Consider the following 25,553-nt stretch of genomic DNA (forward strand, 5'->3'; position numbering starts at 1 on the left):
CATTCCCAGGGGCACACTGAGCAAATTCAATTTCACCTGGCCAAGGTGCCCCAATACTCAATAGTGCTGGGCATATCCTGGCTCTTTAAACACAATCCTCAGATTTCTTGGAAGCTTCATCAAGTGCAGTTTTCATCCCCCTACTGTCAACAGCACTGTTTCCTGGGAGCTCTGGCATTAACCCTTTCTTCTCCCTTCTCGCCTTCCCCAAGCAGTTTTTCTGCTCTGGTGAACCTACCAGACAAATATGCAGTTTTCTGGGATGTTTTCAACAAGAAGGAAGCTGACCAACTGCCCCCCCCCCCCGCCCCTATGATTGCACCATTGACCTGATCCCTGGAGATACCATCTCAGCTGGCCGACTGTACTCCACGTCAGAGCCAGAACTCCGAGCTCTATGGGAGTTTTTGGACACTAACTTGCAGTGTGGTTTCATTTGCCCCTCTACCTCCCCTGCCAGCGCTCCAACTATGTTGGTGAAGAAGAAATCAAGGGAGCTTCATCCCATCCATGACAACAGGAACCTCAATGCTATTATTCCTGACAAATACCCCCTCCCCCTAATCACTGAGATGCTGGAGCGCCTGGGGCAAGCCAAGATTTTCACTAAATTGGACCTGCGTGGCACCTATAATCTGATTTGCATCTGGGAGGGGGATGAGTGGAAGACCAGTTTCTTATGCTGTTATGGATTGTATGAATACTTAGTCATGCCGTTCAGCCTAGCGTCCGCTCCCTCTATGTTTTCACATTTTCTGAATGACATCTTCCGGGATTATTTGGACACTTTCCTTATCATTTATCTGGATGATTTACTTATATTTTCTTCGGACCCCCACTCACATCAACAACATGTGAAAGCTGTCCTACAGCACTTCTGGGAGCACCGTCTCTTGGTTAAGCTGGAGAAATGTGCTTTTGATATGACATCCTTGGATTACCTGGGTTATATTATTTCAGCAGAAGGCATCAAGATGGATCCTGCAAAGGTTCAAGCAGTCCTCTCCTGGCAGGCTTCATCCACTAAAACGGACTTTGCCAACTTCTACAGAAAGTTCCTGCCCAGCTATGCAAAACTGACAACTCCTCTCTCAGACCTCCTCAAAGGCAAGAAATCTCCCTTTCACTGGTCTGCCTCCGCCCAACAGCCTTTTGAAGGGCTGAAGAGGCTATTTAGCTCTGAGCCGATCCTTTTACATCCTGATCCATGGAAGCCTGTTGTAGTGCAAATGGACACCTCTGATTTTGCAGTGGGGGCCGTGCTTCTCCAGCCAGGAACAGCAGGGGGTGAGCTGCAGCCTTGTGCTTACCACTCCCAGAAATTAAGCGTGTCCGAACAGAATTATACCATCTGGGAGAAAGAACTGTTAGCCATAAAGTCAGCCTTAGAGACGTGATGTCATCTTTTGGAGGGGGCACAGCACCCAGTTGAAGTAAGAACTGACTATCGTAACCTGGAACATCTCCAAACAGCCCGGGCCTTAAATCAGTGTCAAATTAGGTGGTCTTTATTTTTTTCATGATTTAACCTCCAGATCTGCCATGTGAGAGCCACCGACAACCAACAGACATACGCACTTTCTCGCAAGCTGGAATTGCAGCCAGGGGGGTGAGGAGAGCCCCTCCCCTTCCCTGATCCTTCCCCCCCAAAGACTGGCAGCTGCTGTTGAACCTCACTCTTGGATAGAGCACCTTCACACTGAACAAGCTCAGGATCCCTTTTTGCATGATAAAGTGGTGGGATTGGGACAAGCAGCTGGTGCCCCCAAGTCTACCCCCTTCTCATTGCAAGGTGGGTTGCTTTACCACTCACACAGGGTCTATGTGCTTTCCAAACGCCTCTGAGAAAAAGTCCTCCATCAGTGACACGACTCCTCCACTGCTGGGCATTTTGGCTACTCTAAGACCTTATATGGAGTTACGTGGGATTTTTGGTGGCCCTGAGTGTGTTGGGATGTCAAAACCTATGTCACCTCCTGTGATACCTGTCAACGATGAAGGACCCCATGGGCAAACTCACTGGCTTACTCCATCCCCTGCCTACACCCTCTGGCCCCTGGAAGCTGCTCTTCCCTCGATTTCATCACCAACTTGCCCTGCTCACAAGGTAAGACCACCATTCTGGTGATGGTAAACTTATTTTCGAAGATGACCCACTTTATCCTGTGCTCAGGGCTGCCCATGGCCAGGGACTGGGCAGAACTCTTTTTGACGCATGTTTTCTGGCTGAATGGCTGGCCTGAGGGGCCTGTTTTGGATCAGGGCCCTCAATTCATGGCTCATTTCTGGAGGGAGTTGCTTGTGCTGCTCAATGTGACACTCCAGCTTTCCTCCACTCACCACCCCCAGATGGATGGGCAGACCAAAAGCACCAATGCCATGCTGGAGCAGTACTTATGCTGTTATGGAAACTACCAACAAGACAACTGGGTTTCCCTGCTGCCTCTGGAGGAATTTGCTTATAACAATGCGTGCCATGCCTCCATGTGCCAAACTCCTTTCTTTGCCAATTTTGGGTACCATCCCAAGGCCTTCCCCTCCTTGCTTGGCCCTGCCTCGGTGCCCACTGCCCATAATTTTTTAGATGAATTGCGCTCTGTGCACCACCTCTTATGGGACAACGTCGAGCAACCAAAAGCGGCGTATAAAGAAACTGCAGACCGGCATCACCAGCCCGCCCCACCCCTGCAGGTTGGGGACTGGGTGTAGTTGTCTACCTGATACCTCCCCTCTCACCCCCCCATTAAGAAGCTCACAGCCTGTCGGACAGGACACTTCCCGATTACGGCCCAGATCAACCCTGTTGCTTTTTGACTGGCTGTCCCCCACTCCATGAAGGTGGATCCTGTTTTCCATCGCTCCTTGCTTTCCCCACTGGTCTCTATGGCCCTCATCGCTCTGGTGTTGGTGGAGAGGGAGAAGGAGTTTGAAGTCTCTGACATCCTGGACTCATGCCTTTTCCGAGGGAGAATGCAATACTTGGTGGACTGGGAGGGGTATGGGCTGGACGAACGTTCCTGGAAACTGGCTGAACATTTGCATGCCCCTATGCTGCTACGCTGTTTCCACCAGCAATACCCCCAAGCCCAGGGCCCCATGGGGAGAGCAGGAGGGGGGGCTCATGGAAGCGGGGATGATGTCAGGGATGTTTCTGAGTGCAAGGAGTGGGATAGCAGTTCAGATTCTGAAGGAGTAGGGGTGGACGAAAGTCCCTTACCTGTCGTCGAAGGACGTTCGCGGTGGGGGGGAGGCGCTTCGCTGCTCCCCCCGCGAAGTTCAGGCCGGAGGGGGAGGCTTCCCGCCTCGCCCCGGCCGAAATTCAGGCCGGGGGGGGAGGCTTCCCGCCTCGCCCCGGCCGAAATTCAGGCCGGGGAGGAGGCTTCCCGCCTCGCCCGGCCGCGAACGTGAAAGTTTTTTTTTTAAAAAAAAACGCCCCCTGATAGGCTACGTGACGATTCACGTAGCCTATCACGGCTAGATCTGCAAAGTCAGCCGTGATAGGCTACGTCAATCGTCACGTAGCCTATCATGGGTGACTTTAAAAAAAAAAAAAAAAGCGTGTACGCTAATGGTGGCCCCCATAGGGACCCCCATAGCGTTGCCCTTATTTTCGCCGTAGTCTACGTAAACATTTACGTAGACTACAGCGACCAAATAAGGAACGGGAATGGCGGCTCCCTATGGGGGCCGCCATTATCCGTACGCGCTTTTTTTTTTTAAAGTCACCCGTGATAGGCTACGTGACGATTGACGTAGCCTATCACGGCTGACTTTGCAAATCTAGCCGTGATAGGCTACGTGAATCGTCACGTAGCCTATCAGGGGGTGTTTTTTTTTTTCTTTGATTGCAATGGCGGCGGCGGCAGCCGGTCGAAAGACTGGCTGCCGCTCCTGCCCTGCTCGAACCCGCCGAACCGCTGGCCGGACCCGCCACTGGGAGGGACATTCGGTGAAGGTAAGTCCCGTCCCGGGGGGGGGGGTGCGGGGGGGTTCGGAGGATTTCTCCCCGAAACTTGTTCGGGGGGCCGAACACGTTGGCGGTCGGCCCCCCGAAGTTTCGGGGAGAAATTCTCCGCCATCCCTATGAAGGAGAACTGCCAGACATAGGGGAGGTGTTTTCCCAGGCTAGTCCAGATATGAGTAGGCCTGCTTCTCAGGTTACAAATGTCCAGCAGGCTGAGGAGGAGGGTCCCTCTTCATACACACACACATACCCTGTGAGAGGCAGCAAACAGGAGGAGGTGGAGTCTAGGGAGTATGACCTAATAGATGCCAGACGCAGCCGCAGAGTAAAGAGAGAGAAGGCCGGGACGGAACTTAGATGGTCTACCCGACTGGCCTTGTATCAAAAGCTGCACTTAGAGGCCTCACGAGAAGAGAGGGACCTCCCCCCTTAAGTTAGGCTAGTCAAACTCTCGTAACTTCCTTTTGAATCCCCTGAAGGCATTCCTTTGTAGACTGAGTCATTGAGAATTTGCATCTGTATGACCCTGTAAAGTAATGGATTAAAAGCTGTAGACTGAAGCCTGTATGTTTAGGTTTAGAAGTAAAGTGGGGGCTAAAGGAATCCTGACAGTATGTTATATAAATCAAGCTATATAATTCATTCTCATAGGCACCCATTGACTGCATTTGCATGGAATGATAAGCCAGGATTCCATGGGGTGGGTTAGGGTATTTTTAGAAATATGTTTTAAAGTAGAATCTTATTGTTTTAAAACTGTTGTATTGCTGTACGTCGCCCAGAGTGGCCAGGTGACTGGCCAGATGGACGATTAAGAAATTCAATGAATAAAATAAAAATAAGGATTCCAGAGGATAGCAAACTAGGGCTTGTTCGTTGTTCTGGATTGTAGAAGGAACAACAAGCCAGGATCCCTGGTTTAGACATTATGGTAAGCTTCCAATTTCTGGTTAGCTTAGGGCACAATCTGCAGTTGGAGAATGCTTTTTGGGGTTGTAGGATTTTTTTCTGTCTAAACATGCACAGGATTGTAATGGCCCATGCTAGTGGGAGCAGTTGAACAGGTCAGCAGTTCCCTTGTCCCCTACAACTCACCTTTAGGGATGTACGAATCCCTTACCTGGCTCCACGCAGGGGCATCCGTGGGGGGGGGAGGTGCTCCCTGGCCGGCTCCACTCTGCTCCATGGCGGCTCCAGGGAGCCGCCAGCCAGGGCCATCCGCAGCCGGAGTTCCGGCTGTGGCCGGGCTGCTGCGGCCGCAAATGGCGGCCGTCACAGCGGCCACCATTTGCATCCTGCCAAGCTGCCGTGATAGGCTACGTAAGTATTTATGTAGCCTATCACAGTAAAGGCAGCCACGCAAATGGCGTAGTGGCCGCAGTTTGCGTCCCTGCTCTTTGCCGTGACAGGCTAGAGTTAGGGTTAAGGGTTAAGGGTTAGGGTTGCCTATCACAGCAGCCTGGCCCTGGCAGGATGCAAATGGCGGCTGCTATGACGGCCACCATTTGTGGCCGCAGTAGCCGGCCGAGAGACCAGCCACTGCCGGAGCTGCCGCCGGAGCCGCCTCCGCATCCGCCCCAGGTAAGCTTCATCCCGGGGGGATTCCGTGGGGTGGCAGGGGGTGGGAGGCCGTTCCACCACGGGTTTCGGGGGGCCGAATGCCAGTGCATTCAGCCTCACTGAAATCCGTGGTGGAATTCTCCGCCATCCCTACTCACCTTATACCACATTTTATAAGGTATACTTTTCACGATAATTAGACAGGCTCCTTAAATTTCCTCTAACTTTGTTAGAGGTTTCTTTCCCTATATATTAAACTACAAATATATTGAGTTATTAAGGGCACACAAAAAAGTCCTATAGTTCCCAGAAAAAAGTCCTACAATTCCCAGCATGCTCCAGCCAGCCATGAAGTTGTGAGACTTTTTTTCTGTCTTAAACATGCATAGTATTGCACCCTAAGAAACTCAAGGCTTTTGGGAGGGAGAGGCGGAAACCAAAAAGGTAGAGGGAGAGTATGCTTTCAATAAGGTTTGGTAATGAAAAATAACTGTTCCAAGTTAGAAGTGTACCCTTCTCTAGATTTTTTTAACCAAGCCCATCACGTATCATCTCCTGTTTAGCTTGCTGATTGACTAAAAAGCTTCAGAAATTTAGTATTCTATAATGCCCACGCGGGAACACACACACACAGTCTAACGCTACTGCTTGTGCATAATGCATGTTCAAGAAATTACTGCCATTATTACTATCCAAGTGCATTTAAGATTTTAAAACATGCCCTACATGGAAAGGCAAGGACAGCAGTAAAAAAAAAAAAAAATCCACAACCCACAGAAGAAGAGATATATGAACAATGAACAAGTACCCATACTCTAAAAAGATAATGGGTTGAACCCAATGCTGGGAAAGTGGGCAAGGGGGCTTTTCTGCCCCCCCCCCGCTGCTCCCTGAACTCCTCTCAAAGCTTCACTTGATGGTTTGAGGAACCCTCAGGAAAGGCCTGGAAATGGGATGGAGGGGAGAGGGCTATAGTGGACAGGGGGTATTGCCAATTATCAAGTGGAGACTATACAGTTTTTTTCAAGGGGAGTTCAGCCTGCTCCAAAGCAGGTTGAACCTGTGTTCCCTGATCCTTGTGAGGTAGGTTAAGTTGATAGATGGTAACTGTCACCCAGTGAGCTCAATGGCTGAACAGGGATATAAACCTGCGCCTTTATGGAGCTAGTTGGTGTAGTGATTCACCACATTAGCTTTCAGATAATTACCATATATGTCTGTGTATCAAAGGGTCTGAAAAATATATAGAACTAGATAAACCAGCACAGTTGTTTCAAAACAACATTATGAGGCAGAATATGTAAAATTCACTGTCCCCGCTATCGGAAAGTTGACTAGCTCCTTATTGCATAGCTCAGTTCCTGTGGAAAGGTCCACACACTTTCTTCCATTTTACAGATGGGAAACAGATTAAGCTAGCAATTCAGCTAACCCTCTCCTAGAGTTCCATGGTAGAGCTGGAACTGAACTCTAAGCTTAAGATTTTAGGGAAGAGATAAAATAATATAGAGTCTTATAGCAGAAGATAGAGTTTGCTGCCTTATCTTTCTAACTACCATTGTGAGCAACGCCTTACTTAACTAAATAATGGTTTCCCAATGTCAGATATCCAAAGTTTTACATATTAATGATATGTTAAATATGTCATAGTGTTGGATTTGGATGAGGGAGACCCAGATTCAAATCCTCAGTCAGCGACAGAGCTCGCTGGGTTAATGTGGACCAGTCAGCCTCTCTCTCCGCCTAAACTACCTCCCAGGGTTGCTGTGATGATAAAATGGGATAATGCTGTGTACACTACCCTGGCAGAAGGGCAAAATGGAATGAAATAAACAAATCCTGTCTGTTGAGTTCGAAGCTTGCTATAATCGCACAACAGCACCAAAATTGTGTAAGTACACTGGTAAATTCACTGAGGAACTCATATGGAAACAAAGCAGCAGCTTTCCATCGATAGTTCCAGTAAAAGTAGGTGGCATTTTTCAACATGAACTCAAGATCAGTGCCATTAAACTGATGGGACTTTCCAGATGGGACTTCCTGAGATTGGCTGCAAAGGCATGATTTATAATCCTAGTAGCAAGTGTCTATCTACACCAGTACTCATGACTCATCTCAAAGCGGCTCTTTTAGAAGCCTTCCTCCCTGTTATGAAGGAACACAGGATGTGGGAATTAATGGGGTGCCACACAAACAGTGCCCCCCCCTTTTGAGGTACTCTTTTGCTGCTATTTTAAAGTCTTAAACTTCATTGTCCTACTGTGTAGGAGTATCCTACTGACTAGAGAAAGGGAGTGGGGGAAATGCTTTGATAGGACAAAGAGGCAAAGAAAAATGACTAATATGGGGGAAGCTGGTGTAACCAAACATGGCCAATAGTATATGTAGAATGAGATACTTAAACTAATAAACCAATATGGGAAATGCTAACCGGGAAAAAGAACAGGATGAGGTATGGATTCATGTGGAGGGAGAGAGAGGAAAGGCAATGAGAAGAAAGAGAATATATTTTCTCTCTGTCTTGCCATAAATTTCTCATCCAGAAACCTAGGAAGAGGCTGGCACAGGGTCTCCTTGTCTCTTGTTGAGGCTGTCCTGGAGGGTGAAGGGACTGTGGAGAGGCTGGCACAATCCTTGAGTAGGTTTCATTCATTTCATTTATTACATTTATATCCCAACATTCATTCATTCATTCATTCATTCATTCCATTTCATTTCTATACCGCCCAATAGCCGAAGCTCTCTGGGCAGTTCACAAAAATTAAAACCAAACAGCACGGCACACAATTTTTCCTCCTTAAGGAACCCAAGGTGGTGTACATAATCTTCCTCCTCTCCATTCTATCCTCACAACAACCACCCTGTGAATAGGGATGTGTGAACTCACCCCCCCGTCCGGGTTCTCTGGATGCCTGCCCAGCCCCTGCCTCCATTCGCTGGTTCCCGGACTGTGCTTGAGCCCCTTCCACGCTCGGGGAGCAGCCCGCACTCACCCCAGTCGCCTTGTCGAGCTCTACGATCGCCATTTTTTAAAAAAACAAAGTGGCGATCGCAAAAATGTGCATGTTTTTGTATCTGCAAAAATGCACATTTTTGCAAATGTGCATATTCTATGTTGCGAAGAGAAAACTCCCTGGAAAAGACCCTGATGCTGGGAAAGACTGAAGGCAAAAGGAGAAGGGGATGGCAGAGGATGAGATGGCTAGATAGCATCACGGATGCAATGAATATGAACTTGAGCACGCTCCGGGAGAGAGCGCAGGACAGGAAGGCCTGGCGTGCTATGGTCCATGGGGTCACGAAGAGTCGGACACGACTGAACGACTGAACAACAACAACAACAATATTCTATGTGCGAAATGCACATTTTTGCAAGGTGTGCATTGTACACAGTGTGTGCAAAAATGAGCATTTTTTAGAAAATGCACATTTTCGTGCATACGCAAAGATAAGCATTCACAAAGATGCTCAGTTTTGCATAGGCAAATATGTGCGTTGCTAAATGCACATTTTTGTAGAGATGGCGGAGAATTCCACCACGGATTTCAGTGAGGCTGAAAGCACTGGCATTCGGCCCCCTGAAACCCATGGCGGAACGGCCTCCCAACCCTCCGCCACCCTGCGGAATCCCCCCAGGATGAAGCTTACCTGGGGAGGAGGCTGCGGTGGCGGCTCCGGTGGCTGGTCTCCTGGTCGGCTGCTGCGGCCACCATTTTCATCCTTCCAGGCTGCCATGATAGGCTATGTAAATACTTACGTAGCCTATCACGGCAAAGAGCAGGGACGCAAACGGTGGCTGCTACGCCATTTGCGCCCCTGCTCTTTGCTGTGATAGGCTACGTAAGTATTTACGTAGCCTATAACTGTAAAGGTAGCCATGCAAATGGCGTAGCGGCCGCTGTTTGCGTGGCTGCCTTTACCATTATAGGCTATGTAAATACTTATGTAGCCTATCACGTCCTGGAAGGACGCAAATGGCGGCCACTATGATGGCCGCCATTTGCGGCCACAGCAGCCCAGCCGTGGCTGGAACTCCGGCTGCGGCTGGCCATGGCCGGCAGCTCTGTGGACCTGCCGCGGAGCAGAGCTGGCCGCGGAGGATTTCAGGGGGAGGGACGGAGCGCCTTAACTTAACCAGGTAAGTGTTTTGTACATCCTACATTTTTGCAATTGCCATTTTATTTCTCAGAAAAATAAGGGCTGCAGGCAGGAGCAGGTCCCCTGGATTTCTGGACTGAATTGGGCACCTGCACCATCCCTACCTGTGAGGTAGGTTGGGCTGAGAGTCTGTGACTGGCCCAAAGTCACCCAGTGAGTTTCCTGTCTGAGTGGGGACTAGAACCTGGATCTCCCAGCCCCCAGTCCAACACTCTAGCCACTACACCACACTCAGAAGAGAGGAGGGAAAGCTGGATTCTCACTCCCTAAGACTATCCCAGGGACTTGTCTTTGATTCAGGGGATGATGTCATAGGAAGCCTCATTCATCATCTGAGTTCAAGGCATTCTAGCCCCCATGATGGGGATGGGTTCTGGTAGGGGCAGGAGGGGGAGCAAGATAATTCCCCTGCATCCCCCCAAAAGTAATGGGGTATTTGTTGAGCTGAAGGGAATGAGTGACAAGCCACTTGTTCCCTTCAGCCACCCAAACTTTAAGTGCCAGGCAGCTTCTTGCAATTAGGGATGGACGAAAGTCCCTTACCTGATGCCGAAGCTTGCTTTGTGGTGGGGGGGAGGCGCCCTGTCCCTCCCCCTGAAATTCTGGCCGGGGGGGAGGCGCCCCATCCCTCCGGCCATGAAACCTCCTGCTCTGCCGGGATGCAAATGGCGGCGGCCGTAGCTGCCGCCGTTTGCGTCCCTGCAGTCAGCTGTGATAGGCTACGTAAATGTTTACGTAGCCCATCACGGCTGACTTTGGGAAAAAAAAAAGCGCGTATGCAAATGGCGGCGCCCATGGGCGCCGCCATTTGTGTTCCTTATTTTGGCACGTGTAGTCTACGTAAACATTTACGTAGACTATGGCGAAAATAAGGGGAACGCTATCAGGTGCTGGATTTAGTGTTTGCTTGGTTCCTCCTCCCCCCTGCCCAGGACAATACTTTTATTGATTATTTGACCAGGGCTATATGTGCCCAACCCTAGCTGCTGTGCGTCAGTGTAGCTGGATCAAAGCAAAAGGCTTTAATGGATTCATTTATAATATGTTAGCACGGCATCTCCTCTGTATTGTTTTTTTCTAGACTATTTTAAGCACTAGGCCTGTGAATCTGCAGCTGAGGAAGGAAGTATAAAAACCACACTGCTAAGTTACAAAGGGGGCGTATACGATTGATTAAGGATAAGGCCAGGCAGCAAGACTTAAGGAAAATTTTACTCATACTCTTGTCTCCTTTTTCCCCCATGGACAGGCCAAAGACGGTGATGTTTTACATTTCTTCTCATTCATAATTCAAAATAGTAAGAGATGAGAATGCCAGGCAGTGTACTGCCTATACTAACTAGATAAAGACAAAGTTCATCGTTCAAAAGGCCACTTATAGAGGGTGATGACTGGTTTTAACCTGCATTTGTTGACCAGTGTTACGTAGAACAGTGTAAGTCCATCCTATCCAGTAACTCCTAATCAAGGATTTCTAAAGAGATTTCTCAAACTTTCAAATGAGGACACTTCTCAAGAATGAGAAGATTAGTTAAAAGGAAACTGAAAGGGAGAGTCAACAATGCCAAATCTTTCTATGATGAGAACCTCAGGTAGAATGTATACCTCAGATTAGGGAAGTCTAATAGGATGCCAGTATGGTTAGTAAGCAGAGTCAAGTTGCTATAAAAGGCAAGAAGGCCTTTTGGGAAGTCTTGCCCAAATATGGAGAACAAAAGACACACACACACACACACACACACACACAAAACACTGCTAAAACAAATGTAAGTTGGCAAAATGGCTAGCCAAAGAGTAATTTGAGGAGTATATTACTAATAAGAACATCCAGAAAACAATTATTTAAATGACAGTAGTAGGAATCTGACCAGGGAGGTGACTGGAGTTGGACCATTAGACAAGAAAGGTGTGCTAAAGGAGGAAAATGATACTGCGGTTCGTCTTCATGGCAGAAGCGCTAGAACAGATATCCATGCCTGAGCAGATTTTTTTTTCAAGAAAGGTGTCTCAAGAACTGAGTTAAATAAAAGTAACAAGCAATGAAGTTCTAGGTTTTATAAAATTAAAAACTAAACAAATCAGTGGGTCCACACAGCATCCATATCACAGTTCTTAAGTCTGCTGACAAAATATTGTCCCTGAAATTGACCTGCCTCCCAAAGGAATGGACAGTAGCCAATGAAATTCTGATTTTTAAAAGGCGTGGTTGATAGATGTTTCTGTCCCTCTCTCACAACATTAGAAATCATCTCATGAGATTGGGTGGCAACAGATTAAGCAAAGGCAAAATTAAGTAGTTCTTTATACGATGCAGAAACAATTTATGGAATTTGCTACCACAGGATGTAGTTATAGTCACTAGCTTAGACAACTTTACAGAGGAGTGGACAAATCTATGGGAGATATGTCTGTCAATGGCTATTAGTCATGATAACTATGATATGAGACCTCCATGTCCAGAAGCAGTAAGCAACAACAGCAGAGTGCTACTGCCTTCATGCCCTGGTCATGAGCTTCACAGAGACATCTGGTTGGCCATCATGGTTTCAATGACCTTTGTCTGATCCAGCAGGGCTTTTCTTATGTTCTTAACTTTGGTGTTCCTAGCTGACTCTAAGAACAAATTACAAGAGATTTTGCAGAAAATGTTGGAAAGAGACTTGTGAAGCACTTCTTTGTAAAACATTTTTAATCTCTTTAACATAAATGTTAGAAATTACGACATTTCAAATAAATAGATGTTTTGTATGAGGCGAAACATATGCAAAATCTGAAACATATGTCTAAGATTTTCTCAGTGTGATGGGATAGCTGATCAAAGTCTTTCCTTGGATGAGAAAGCCATACTAAAACTACTATATGGTCTCATTTGGATGTAACAGTAAACAGTGGTTTATTGTTAAGAGAACAAGCCTAGCTGCACTTTCATGTCCCCTCTCTTCCTCTAGCATGGCCAGGACAAAGAGTTCACAAGCTTTTGCTTCTGCTTTAGACTAATCATAGGTTAGTGTTATGTCCAAACCAGGACAAATTGAGGTTAGTTTTAACTGTGATTAGTTGGAAAAAAAATCACCTTCAAACCACGGTATATAAAGCTAGCTTGTTTCAACTAACTGTAGTTAAGATTAATTAACCACAGTTTAGAGTTCAGACGTAATGACAAACTGTGATAATTCAAACCATAAGCAAAAGCTTCTGATCGCCTCCTCATGGCTATGCTGGAGAGGGAGAGGGGAGTACATGAGCCTGAGGCATACACATATAATAACCAAACTGGGTCTATGGATCAGTTCACATGTAACACGAAAACATGCTTTCTCACTATAAGAACAAGATTTGCCAAGCATCAGGCTCGCACACTCCCCCTCTGTTGTCTTCCTTGCCCATGAGCTGAAGCAAGAGAGTGAAACTTTTTGCTTTTGATATGAAACTAACCAGAGTGCTCCATCAGGTTTATTTGAACTATGGTTTGAGAACAAGCTAGGATCTGAAAGCACTGTTGCAACACCTTCACATATCCTAATGGAGCTAATTAATTGGGAGTGGGTGGGCTCTTCATCACTGGACATCCCCAAACAGAGGTTAGACAGATGTCTTTTGGGGGTGCTCTAGCATCGGATTTCCTGCATCAAGCTGGGGGTTGGACTAGATGGCCTGCAAGACCCCCCTCCAGTTCACTGATTCTATATCATATAACTCATGGTTTCAGCCTGTCAACTAGGGTGGCCACTTATGAATTGCTAAAAAAATAAGAGATGCATCACCAAAAAAGAGGACAGAAAAACACACCAATTGGCATAAAGTTTGCATATGCTAATGTATATGTATAGATGCAAATTTAGAAAATAAGTATTCTAAATAAATAGAAATACAGTTGTATTGGCCCCAGGCCTGTAACCAAGGCACCTGTAGTTCTAGAGAGGCCTAGAGATCCATAATGCTTTACTTAGGTTCATTATGGGTGCAATTTCCTTGCTAGTACGCCTCTGAGCATGTGAGATGAGTCAAAGGTCAATAGTGTGGCTCAGCGGATTCCATACTAATGAGCTAGAAGGCCATATCAGGCCGTGCCTGGGAAGTGAAGCTGTGTGTTTATGCTGAGCTGCAGGTGTCTGTGCTGAGAACCAAGCACTGCTAGTCTATGCTGGGAATGAATGCTAGTTGGCACTTGCTGTTGTCATGCTGCCTCACTGCTAACATGTATGGTATAAAACCCATTTTTCCCCATGGCTCTGGGTTCCGAGAAGCTGTATGATCCAACCATTGGGTACGCCTGTGTGCTGATTGTACTCAATAAAGTATTTCCTGGTAAGTAAACCTAGATCTGATTTATTACTATCTTGGCACCTCTAAATTAAGAGTTTGAAGCCTACTGCAGGGTCAGTACAATTGGCGCATCGATCAGGGTGCCAAGAATACTTCTATGTTGAGATACAAAGGGAAGGAGGATGCAGGTGTTGGTGTGTTAAACCGACTGCGAGGCTGGCCGCAGGAGGGGCTGTGCAGTCCAACCACAAAGCAATTAGCGGTCCTGTGTGGCCCGATTGCATGGCTGGAGGTAGAGGAGGACTGCACACCAGTGGGTCTGGAAACTGCATTGGAATCTCTGCAGCTGGAAAAGTGGTCAGCTAAAGAGGTGCAGGGTGCAGGAAGTCTGGCATGGCTTGTGCTGACAGCATTGCAAACTGTCAGGCAGAAGGAGTTAGAATGGAGAAAAACAGAACATTTCAAGGAAGCGGTGGGAGAAGAGCAAGGTTTAAGGCTGTTAATTAGAGAAACATTGCAAGACAGCCTGACTTCCAACGAGGCGTGGGAGTGTGAGGCTGAAGAAGTAGCCATTAGACTGATACACGGAGCTCAGAAGAATATCCCAAAAACTGTCGAGGTGTGCAATATCATCACCTCGCCTGATTGGGATGAAATCCCTAGGAAGTGGAAACTGAAGATGAAGACCTGGGAGATGAGGCTGAGGAACAAGATGAAGGTGAAGAATCAGCACCCAGGGCACGGGATAGACCCCTCTTAGAGCGGAAAGTGTGCCAGAGGATGGTCCCAAGGCAGAATGAAGCAGAGCTAGGGATGGCAGAGAATTCTGCCACGAACTCCAATGAGGCCAGATTCTAAAGAATCCGCCCCCTCCCGGAGTCCATGGTGGAATGGAAGACTTACCTCCACCTCCTCGTGGAATCCTCTTTAGCCGGATCCTCCAGCTCCGGATTGTCAGCAATACGACCGCCATGCCATATCGCTGGCTGAAGGGCCTGACTGCAGACGCAAATGGCATCAGGGATGTCATTTGCGGCCGTAAAGGCCTTAGTTTAAGGTAAATACAGCCATAAATGGCTGCATTTACCTTAAACTAAGGCCTTTATGGCTGCAAATGGTGTCCTGGACACCATTTGCGGCCGCAGTCAGTAGTCCCCTTCAGCCAGCGATATCGCATGGCGGCCGTATCGCTGGCACTTTGGAGCTGGCTGGCGGCTCCACGGAATTGGAGTGAAGCCGACTGAAGAGGATTCTGGGGGGAGGAATGGATCGCCTCCCGCCCCCGCAGACCCCCCTCCCTGGACTGGCAGGTAGGGGATTCGTACATCCCTAAGCAGAGCAACCACGTTGAAGATCTCAGTCAAGGTAATAGTGTTTAACTTTGAACTGTTTTAGAATTACATAGAGCCTGTAGCTACTGACCATCAGCTATATGATTTCTGAAGAGTGTAACCATTAAGCTTTTGCTGTGGGATTCCCTGCAATTAAGAAATCTCATGGATTTGAGTGTCCAGTGTCGGGCTGCCTGAGCGTGCGTGCTGAAGAGATCGGGAAATGTTCCTGGCCAAGCCAAAACGCTAGTACCATGCTCCTGCAAGTTGCAAACAAACTGTGTAAGCTGGGAGACCCAACCTGATATCGTGGTAGCTGTCTTCAAAAACACCAAGACCTGCATAGCTGGCTGGCTGATGCTGTAAGTGATGTTACAACTGCAAACTAAGACTGTTTTCTAGGGATGTACGAAAGTCACTTACCTTTCCGCGGATTATGTTGATGGTTAGGGGGGAGGCGTTCCGTCCCTCCCGCCGGAATCCTCAACGGGGGAGGGGAAGTGATCCGTTCCTCCCCCCCCGGAATCCTCGATGGCCAGTTGTGCTCCACGGCAGCTCCGTGGAGCAGCCGGCCAGGCCCAGCCCAGGCCAGAGCCGGCCGCAGCTGGATTTCCGGCCGCGGAGGGCTCTGGGGAAAAACAACAACAACGGCCGCCGCCATTTGCGTTCCTTATTTTTGGCCGTCTTAGTCTATGTAAATATTTACGTAGACTATGATGGCGAAAATAAAGGGGAACGCAAATAATGTAGCGGGTGCTATTTGAGTCCCTTTTTGATTCACCGTTTTAGCCTACGTAAATCTTTACGTAGACTAAGAAGGCCAAAAAGAGGGAACGCAGTTTTTGTTTTTGTTTTAAACCCAGCCATGATAGGCTACGTAAAGATTTACGTAGCCTATCACTTCGTTTTTTGTGTGTTTTTTTTTATAAGACAAATGGCGGTGGTGGCAGCTGGTTGGAAGACTAGCCGCCGCCCGGAAAATCCACCCTAGGTAAGTCTCGTCCCAGAGGGGATCTGTGGGGGGGTGGCAGGCCGTTCCACCACAGATTTCGGCGGGCTAAATGCACTGGCATTCGGCCTCACCGAGATCCGTGGCAGAATACTGTGACGTCCCTGCTGTTTTCCTGTTTGAGACCCCAATGGAAACAGCTGACCTGAATCATTTGTCGCCCCTGACAAGGCAAGGATTTAGTTGCCCTGTATCTCATCATGCCTTGTTTCAAACTTGGGATTTACAAATACAAACAAACTGTGAAGTTTTACTTTCAAGTCCTGCAAATCACCCCGCCACCTCCCAAAGAAGACTGATGGCTGCGTAAATAATGCAAGTTTAAGGTTATCCCCATCTCCCTGCAGTGTCCTGAGTTTCGGCACTGTTTTGGTGTGGCAGGCTGAGGGAGAAGAAGGGGTGGTGGTCATGTTGTGAATCCCTGGCTAGCCTGTCTAGTGATAGATAGCCCCAAGAGTTTTTCCCCTCACTCAAGCCTCAGTTTCTTTAGTTCTTGTTTGAGAAGCGCTTGAAAGTACAATTGTTGTTCCCTTGCTGTTAAGAGCTGTGCAGTTCAAAACTGCCCTGTAACTGTAAGTTTACTTTTGCAAAGGGGAGGGGATCATAGCCGATTATCTCTCCTTTTCTCCTTGCAAAAGAGATAGTTTTGTCGTTTTTAATGTGTTTGAAATAGGGATGCACGAAACTCACTTACCTTTGCTCCGTCCCTCCCGCCGGTATCCTCGACGGGGGGGAGGCGATCCGGTCCTACCCTCCGGAATCCTCGATGGCTGGCTCTGCTCTGCGGCCAGGCCGTGGAGCAGCCAGCCAGGGCCGTCCGCAGCTGGACTTCCAGCCGCAGATAGCCTGGTGCGGACGCAAATGGCAGCTGCCGTAGTGGCCGCCATTTGTGTCCATTCAGACAGCTGTGATAGGCTACATAAGAATTTACATAGCCTATTACGGCTAACCTAAACAACAACAACAACCCCGCAGCGTACTCAAATGGCAGCGGCTACGGCGGCCGCCATTTGCGTGCCCTATTTTTCGCCGATTTATCTTACGTAAATATTTACGTAAGATAAAACGGGGGAAAAAAGGGGAACGCAAATAGCATAGTGGACGCCATTTGTGTTCCCTTATTTTTCGCCATTCTAGCCTACGTAAATATTTACGTAAGATAAATCGGCGAAAAATAGGGCATGCAAATGGAGGCCGCCGTAGTCATCGCCATTTGCGTACACCGTGGTTTGGGTTTTTTTGAGGTTAGCTGTGATAGGCTACGTAAGAATTTACGTAGCCTATCACTCTCCAAGGACAGCAATGGTGGCGGCAGCAGCCCTGCCACGGCTGGCCAGGAGACCAGCTGCCACCGCTGCATCCGCCCCAGGTAAGTGCCGTCCCAGGGGGATTCCGTAAGGGGGCGGGGGGCAGGAGGCCGTTCCGCCTCGGATTCCGTGGGGCTGGATTTTAAACAATCTGGCCTCACTGGAATCCGTGGTGGAATTCTCCACCATCCCTAATTTGAAATAACTTAGATTTAGATTTCCAATTAGATCCATTGGAAGCTCAGAAGCACTGGCAATGTCTTTGCAAGCTCCCTAGTTAGATAGTCGCTTCCCCTCACCAATCTCCAAGAAACCAAACCAAGAAAGTGTGAGGGGAGGGGAGTAGGGGTGTATGAAACCCCACTTACCTGGCTCCGCTGGGTTCCGTGGGGGGGGGGCGATCTGGTGTCCCCCCCCCAGAATCCTGCCCAGCCAGCTCTGCTCTGCGGCCAATCAGCGGAGCTGCCGGCCAGGCCAACCTGCAGCAGGGGGCCCATCCGCTACTGGGCTGCTGCATACGCAAATGGTGTCCTGCGTAGGGGACGCCATTTGCGTCCCTACACTAGGCCGTGATAGGCTACGTATATATTTACGTAGCCTATCACGGCAAAAGCAGGGACGCAAATGGTGGCCGCCATTTGTGGCCGCAGCAGCCCAGAAGATGATCCGGAGCTGCCGCCGGAGCTGCCGCTGCCGCATCCGCCACCAGGTAGGTCCGTTTTGGGGGGCAATTGTGGAGGGTGGCGGGGGGCAAGGCCATTCCGCCACAGATTCTGGGGGGGGGGTGGATTCTTTAGAATCTGGCCTCACTGGAGTCCGTGGTGGAATTCTCCAACATCCCTAGAAGGGAGTAAATTTTTAGAGTGAAGAATTGTTATGACAGCGAAGATAATGTCAAGGCCCAGTTTCAGTAATGCCATGAGGCCTTGCAAGTTATAGCCAAGATTTTATTAGAAGTAGCATAGAAAGGCTTAGGCCTATTCAGTTTTTAGAATGTCAGAGTCTGTGTGAGCTTATCTCTGTCAGTGTTCTCAGAGCGGAGCCATGGGGAGTCACCCAACTCCCTGGCTGCCCACTGATTTAGCCTTGGTGGGCAGGGAGGCTGGAAGAAGTCTGTGAGAATCTGACAGAACAGAAGTGGAGTGAGATTTGCAGAAAGGTTGCCCAGGTTAAAGCATCACAGCTGGAAAGCTGAGCAGTGTGCTCTGTTTAGGTGGAAGCTGTGCTGAAAGGCTAAAGGCCCTTGTCTGTCGAGGGATATGGAAGGGGTGTACAGTCACACCTTCCCCCTTAAGCTGATGCAGAGGCAGCAGCCTTTGCTGGAAACATCTCATCTTCATTGCCTACATCTTACTCTGCTTGGATCCATCATCATCTGGGCTTTTGAGAGACACTCTGCATACGAACTGGAACTTTGGATTGTTAAAGACTTGCCATGGAAAGTACTGTGAGGCTTTTCATAGACTTGAACTCTCGTTGCTGTGGATTGTGTGTCTGTGTGCTTGTAGTCCGTGTACGGCAGGGTGAGTTTGATCTATGACTTTTGGATTTCCCTCTGCCAGAACTCATGCAGTGTGGAGTTGCCAATGCAAAAGTGGTGGCCTAAAACTCTTTGCATATATGATTATGCCCTTCCCTTGGTTTTGATGGGCTCTATGTAACCTGAAGGAGCAGTATGATTGCTAGATCTGCTCCATCATGCCTTACATAGAACATAGAAAGTGTTTTCTGCTCATGGTGTTAGATCTCAATGAAAATTTGTTGTGTGCATTTTATGTTTACTTATATATTATGTGAAATTTGCAATCGTTTTTCCTGTCAGTTGCAACTCCAAATGACACTGAGTGTAGTTCCCAATGGTTTAATGTTAGTGCCACCTAGGACAGACCCTTCAGAGTTAACATGCAGAAGGCAAAGAAATCCATGAAAAGAAGAGGATTGGGACAGGGACAAAGACAAAGACAGGAGTAGGGACAAGGAGAGAGAGACAGGGAGAAAGAGAAAGTGGCAGGAAGGCAAAGAGAGGGAGGTAAGGAGAAAGATGCAAGTGAAGGGAAAAGAGAAGAAAGAGAAAGACCAAGAAAAAGAAAAAAAAGGGTACCTGGGGGTAGACTGGCATTTTTGGCAGGGCAGTGGAAATGGTATTGAGCAACACTGCTGAGGCACCAGAAGCCATTGGGATAGAAAGGACAAGCATGAGAACTGCTGTTTTGCAGAACTGCCTGGCCTTAGACATGATTACAGCGGCCCAGGGCGGTGTTTGTGCCATGCTGCAGCAGGGATGCTGCCTGTATATTCCTGACAAGCAAAGTGTGATAAATCACAGTGTAAGGGCTTTGTCTGTGCGAAGTGAGAAAATACATCACCTAGAAGGGGAGTCCCTCTTTGACCCGATTTCAGACTGGTTTCAGAGAAGGTGGGGGGAGCAAGTGGTTGCAATAAGTCTGACTGTTATTGGCAGCTTTGTAGCTTTGTGAGCTTGCTCATATGGCTGTCGCATTTTAAAGTATACATTCAAGTAGATATCAATCCCCTGGTGATCAAACGGCAGGGCAAAGAAAATCCGGCCCTCTGGGTAAGAAGAAATTGTAACGCGTAGACTGCTATCATCCTTTGATCATCTAGGGGTGGAATGTATTGGCCCCAGGCCTGTAACCAAGGCACCTGTAGTTCTAGAGAGGCCTAGAGATCCATAATTCTTTGCTTAGGTTCATTATGGGTGCAATTTCCTTCCTAGTAAGCCTCTGAGCATGTGAGATGAGTGAAAGGTCGATAGCGTGGCTCAGCGCATTCCATACTAATGAGCTAGAAGGCCTTATCAGGCCGTGCCTGGGAAGTAGGGATGGTGGAGAATTCTGCCATGGAATCCGGTCTCCAGAGTCGGTGGCGGAATGGCACAACTCACCTTCACCACCCAGCAGAATCCTCCTCCACCAGATCCTCCTCATAGCGATTGTGTGGAGCCGCCGGCCAGCTCCACAGCGCCAGTGATAAGGCTGCCATTGCCATGCCTTATTGCTGCCTGAGGGCTCACTCCGGATGCAAATGGTGTAGTGCACGCCATTTGCAGCTGTAAAGCCCTTAGTTTAAGCTAAATGCAGCCATTTATGGTTGCATTTAGTTAAATCTAAGAGCTTTACGGCCGCAAATGGTGTAGCGGATGACATTTGCGTCTGGAATGAGCCCTCAGCCAGCAATATGGCATGGCAATGGCGGCCTTATCACTGGCGCTACGGAGCTGGCCGGCGGCTCCGTGGAATCGCCGCGGAGCGGAGCCAGCTGAGGAGGATTCCCCCCCCCCGTGGAACCCCCCGGAACAAAAAGTAGGGGTCTGCACATCCCTACCGGGAAGTGAAGCTATGTGTTTATCCTGAGCTGCGGGTGTCTGTGCTGAGAACCAAGCATTGCTAGTCTATGCTGGGATGAATGAACGCTAGTTGGTGCTTGCTGTTGTCATGCTGCCTCACTGCTAACATGTATGGTAAAACTCATTTTACCTCATGGCTCTGGGTTCGGAGAAGCTGTCTGATCCAACCATTAGGTACGCCTGTGTGCTGATTGTACTCAGTAAAGTATCTCCTGGTAAGTAAACCTAGATCTGATTTATTACTATCTTGGCACCTCTAAATTAAGAGTTTGAAGCCTACTGCAGGGGCAATACAACAGTCTATCTCAACATAGTGCAGAAGACTGTGACCAGCTGACCTGCCTCCCTGCCTGTTCAACTTATGGACCACAGTTCTCATGTTTTTTTTAAAATCTTTAACCCAGACTTGGACTGGACAATCCTTCAAATAAAAGACGCCTTCACATAGAGGATGGTCCTGGCAGCCCAATAGACAAGAGCCTTCTGTAGAAGAGGACACATAGCTACCCTACCAAAACTGGCTGAAAGAAGCAGAAAACCATGGAATACCTATGAAGAGCCAGTGATGGGCCTTTGGGTAACACTATAAGGCCTGTTGAGTTTTTGTTCCTAGATATTATCTTGCGGGAACCCAAGATACCTGTCTGTACAGACATATGGATAGGCTTGAAGTCTGTTTGCCTTCCATGCTAGCTGCAAGTAAAGTGATGCCCCTTCCTCTGCAACCAGCATGGAAATGCAGCAGGCTGGTGGAGGGTGGGGGGATAGACCATTCCATCCCATCCCTCTGCTGACAGCCTGCTTGATAGAAGGCAAAATGTGTACTAGCCTGCTAAGAAGCTGGTATTCTGCTTTTCCAGGCCAGCTCAGGTGGTGGGGGCCTGAGCGGACTACAGACAGAGTTAAAGAACCTCAAATATAAACAACCAGATGGACATCAGTGTTGCTTGATGAAACAAGCATGCTCTGCAATATTTTCTAACAGCTGGTAGCAATGGCCTTTTCTGCAAGAGCATTCCAAAGTGTCAAGGTGACAATGGAAAAGATCCTACATGTGTGCAACAGATCCTTACAAGCAAAGCAGACTCCTATTAGCATCAGAAATAGTAAGTAAAGGCTGGATGAACTTTAAAGGCCAAGGTGCTAGCAAAACAACCCCAGAAACCACAAAATGAAGGGAAGTTAGCAAAAACCTACACACCCACTCCATCCTGCTCTCAGTAGGGTGGAAATCTGGCCACCCTCTGCTCTCACCTGAGAGAAACCACATGCCAAACAACCTTTAGCCAATATCAAACTGAAATCAACCCACATAATTGGCATTCACACCCATACTACTGCAACTTTCCTCTGCAAAAGAAAACCCACACTCCTATTTCCATTTCCACCCATCCAGAAGTCACTCCACTTACCCTCATTGATGCAAAAAAAAGAGAGAAGGAGAAAGAAACTGGAGGTTTTTGACCTTACTGAGATACAGTGGCCTTAGGGCATTGCCCCTAACAGCTAGCCCTGTAAGTTGCTGGCCTGCAGTGAAGTGGAGAGTTCAAATCAATATTTATGTATGAAAAAACTTGTGAGGTTCGGCTGCGGTTGGATTAGATTATATTTGGCAACACTAGGAAGCCCATCCTTTTATCAAATAAGATTGGCCAATCCAAACAGCTGCTGTTTTATTATTTGCAGTCACCCTTTGGACTGGCTTGAGGGACATGCTTTAATGGGCTAATGAGAAAGAAGACAATGCTTTTAATGCAAGTTCTTAGCAGGCTTCAGTGCGGATACCTCTCATGTCAGAAATTCAGAACAGCCCACACAGCAGATTGTTTCTTACTGCTAATTAAGGGCACAATCTAGCCAAAATGTAGATTCAATTGATATAAATTGGAGGTATTTAAGGGCATGCTTAACATCCTCACATTGAAACTGAGAAAACCATACGTTTAATTCACACAACCTCCAGATGGGGGTAAAAGTGTGAGCCAAAACTAGTTGTGATACTAAATGAGACCAGGGGACCCCGATTTTCATCAGGAATGCAGCATGCAGGGAGGACAGGTTTAAAGTTTCCCTGCCTAGCTGTGATTCCAACAAAAAAAATGCCCCCATGCTACTATAAGCCCTAGAAAATTAGCTCCCATTGGTGCCAATGGGAGGGTGGGGAATTGCTTTTGTTTTGAAAAGGCTAACAGCAGCACTGGGGGTTGCTGTTGTTGCTGGGAAAGCGGCTGGGGAGGGAAACTCCCCTTTCCATGCACCGTGATTCTGATGAAAATTGCTGTATTCTGCATCTGTTCCTACATTAAAAAGAAACATGAGATGTGGCGTAATGGCACATCCAGTGCCATTTCCAATTTGGGCCAGCCTCTTGACTTTACCAGTTAAGAGTGCAGATGAGGCATTGCATGGCTGAATGCTTCCACATGAAAAAAACAAAACAAACCTTGCATATAGAAAATTAGCATATCAGGGAGAAAGCTACAATAAAAACCCTCAAACTTGACATCTAGGACCGATATGAGAATGTGTATAATTTGGAGAATTTACCCCCTAGCCTTCCTTTGAAGGGCAGACTATGACTTTAATAAGTCTTTTATTTATTTATGCATCTCCTGGATGTATGAACTAAAGACCTTAAAACTATTTTCGGTTCGGCTGCATTATTTCATATTTTCTCAGTATTAAGATGAATATCTTAACTAGCCTGATAATAATGTAAAGGAACCCAAACTTCCTAGGTGCTAGCAGAGGTAAGGCTGACGCCCCTGTTATACAGTGGGACCCATGCCATGCCCTGGACCTGTTCTTAATACTGTCTCCCATCCCAGCTCAAAATGTCATTCAAAGAACTGACAAAATCATTAGGCAGCTTGGAGAGCCGAAATGTCCCAGATAAAATATGAACAGAAAAGTGGTGTGTGTACAGATTTGTGAAATTAATTGTATGAGATATTGACTTACTCTGGAGGTGAAAATATTTCACAGATAATAATTCAGCTGGCAAAGAAATTCAGCTGGCAAAGAAATTCAGCTGGCAATGACACAGAAAAGCACATGGAAGTGAAAAAACCTATAAAAATACTGTCCAAATGATCAAGGAGCCAACCTTGTTAGATATGACTTCAGCAAGTAGGATTCTATTCTACAGTTAAGAAGTGTGTGTGTGGGGGGGGGGATGTAAAATTAGGCTAGCTGCATTTCTGGTAGAACACAATTTACCCATAAATGTGATAGAGCATCATCTATAACTTGTTCAGATAATTTTCTATAGCAAATAACAACAACAACAACAACAAGAGCAACAACATTTTTTTATGTAGAGAACAAAAACTACAGCACTTTCAAAACAAGTAACTGGGAAAACCAGTGGTGACCTAATTAAAAAATGCAGCCATTATGAGTCAAAGTAAAAACGTCCAGTGCAATATAAATATGCATGCTGACTGGTCAGCACAGAAGGTGGGAGTAACATTTGTTTCATTGGATTGTTCTGTTAGTATCTTTTTAAAATATTTTTAATATGTTCCAGAAATCTACTGGAGTTTTTCCTCTTGTAGGTCTGCTTAAAGTTGAGCCTTCTGACCTGGCAATACTGTATGTGTGCGTTTCACATAGAAAGTGAAGTACTGTGTGTGTGTCTTGGTATGAAAACACTGAAGCCATTTGGCAACATTTCACTGGTCACTGCTTCTCCATTTACTGAAGTATGTATTTTTTAAAAAACAACCACAACAATGGGCTGGACCCAGATTAAGTTAGCTGCATTTATGCCCCACAGAAATCTGTGTGTGAAGTTATCCTAAGTGCAACTAAGTCTGGATCCAATCCAATTTCTTTCATGGCTCTCCATTAGAAAAGGCCCAAGACATTTTGCTGCCTGAAAGAGAGGTTAAACAATGCCACACCTTCCCCACCCTGCAACGAGGGCCAATACTTAAAAAAAAACCTTCCTGCACCATTCAGATACCAGTTCCTCCCTTCATCTATCCCTCCTTCATTGTGACACCTGAAGTAGGTTGCTTCTCCCTGCTCGCCCCAAGAAAAAGCATTTGGCGAAAGTGGATATGAATAGTTTGTGTCTGTTTTGGAATTAGACTCTTGTCTATCTGATCAAACTGACCGGCTTCATAGCTTAGTTACAGCCAACCCTACGTACATGTTTTAGAATCTGAGTATATTGTCAGTTTTACTTACGGCATGCTTAGTTTTGGAAACTTCTGAATATCATTGTCAGACATGTTCTGAAACAGAAACACACCATGTATTACAATAGTGTCTGTACAACAGTTTTTAGTTCCCGCTGTGGCAAATTACAAAGTGAAAAGAGAAGTGCCATAGTCATTTATTTTATTTATTCATGTCAGAAGCATCACAATTAAAAACATACTATAGCATATAACATTTAAAATATAAGATGTAGAAGTTAAAATATATAAAATTTAGACAAATCTTGCCCCAAAGCTAGCAACATTAATTGCGTTCTGTCGCATTCTGCCATAGTATTTAGAACTTAGCCATCTGCTTAAATATGACTTGTACAATACACATGATGAGTGATTGCAGGCCTCTCCATCAACCAACAATCACTTTC

The 25,553-nt window shown here is 47.1% G+C and overlaps 1 protein-coding gene across 5 annotated transcripts in view; it reads right to left on the reverse strand.

Moving 5' to 3' along the window:
* LCP2 (lymphocyte cytosolic protein 2) overlaps positions 1 to 25,553 on the reverse strand; it is an 81,564-nt gene that overhangs the window by 41,127 nt on the left and 14,884 nt on the right. For all 5 annotated transcript variants that reach the window (XR_014788365.1, XM_084838647.1, XM_084838650.1 and 2 more), the window contains one exon: positions 25,157 to 25,203. Coding sequence is in view for 4 of the 5 variants with exons in the window: in XM_084838647.1 (XP_084694773.1) it covers positions 25,157 to 25,203 (47 nt within the window). In the remaining variant the exon portion in view is untranslated. The remainder of the gene's footprint in view (positions 1 to 25,156; positions 25,204 to 25,553) is intronic.

This window comes from Heloderma suspectum, chromosome 2, assembly GCF_057233095.1.
Source record: "Heloderma suspectum isolate Gila_16-S chromosome 2, 16-S_ref, whole genome shotgun sequence".
In the NCBI taxonomy this organism is placed as follows: domain Eukaryota; kingdom Metazoa; phylum Chordata; class Lepidosauria; order Squamata; family Helodermatidae; genus Heloderma; species Heloderma suspectum.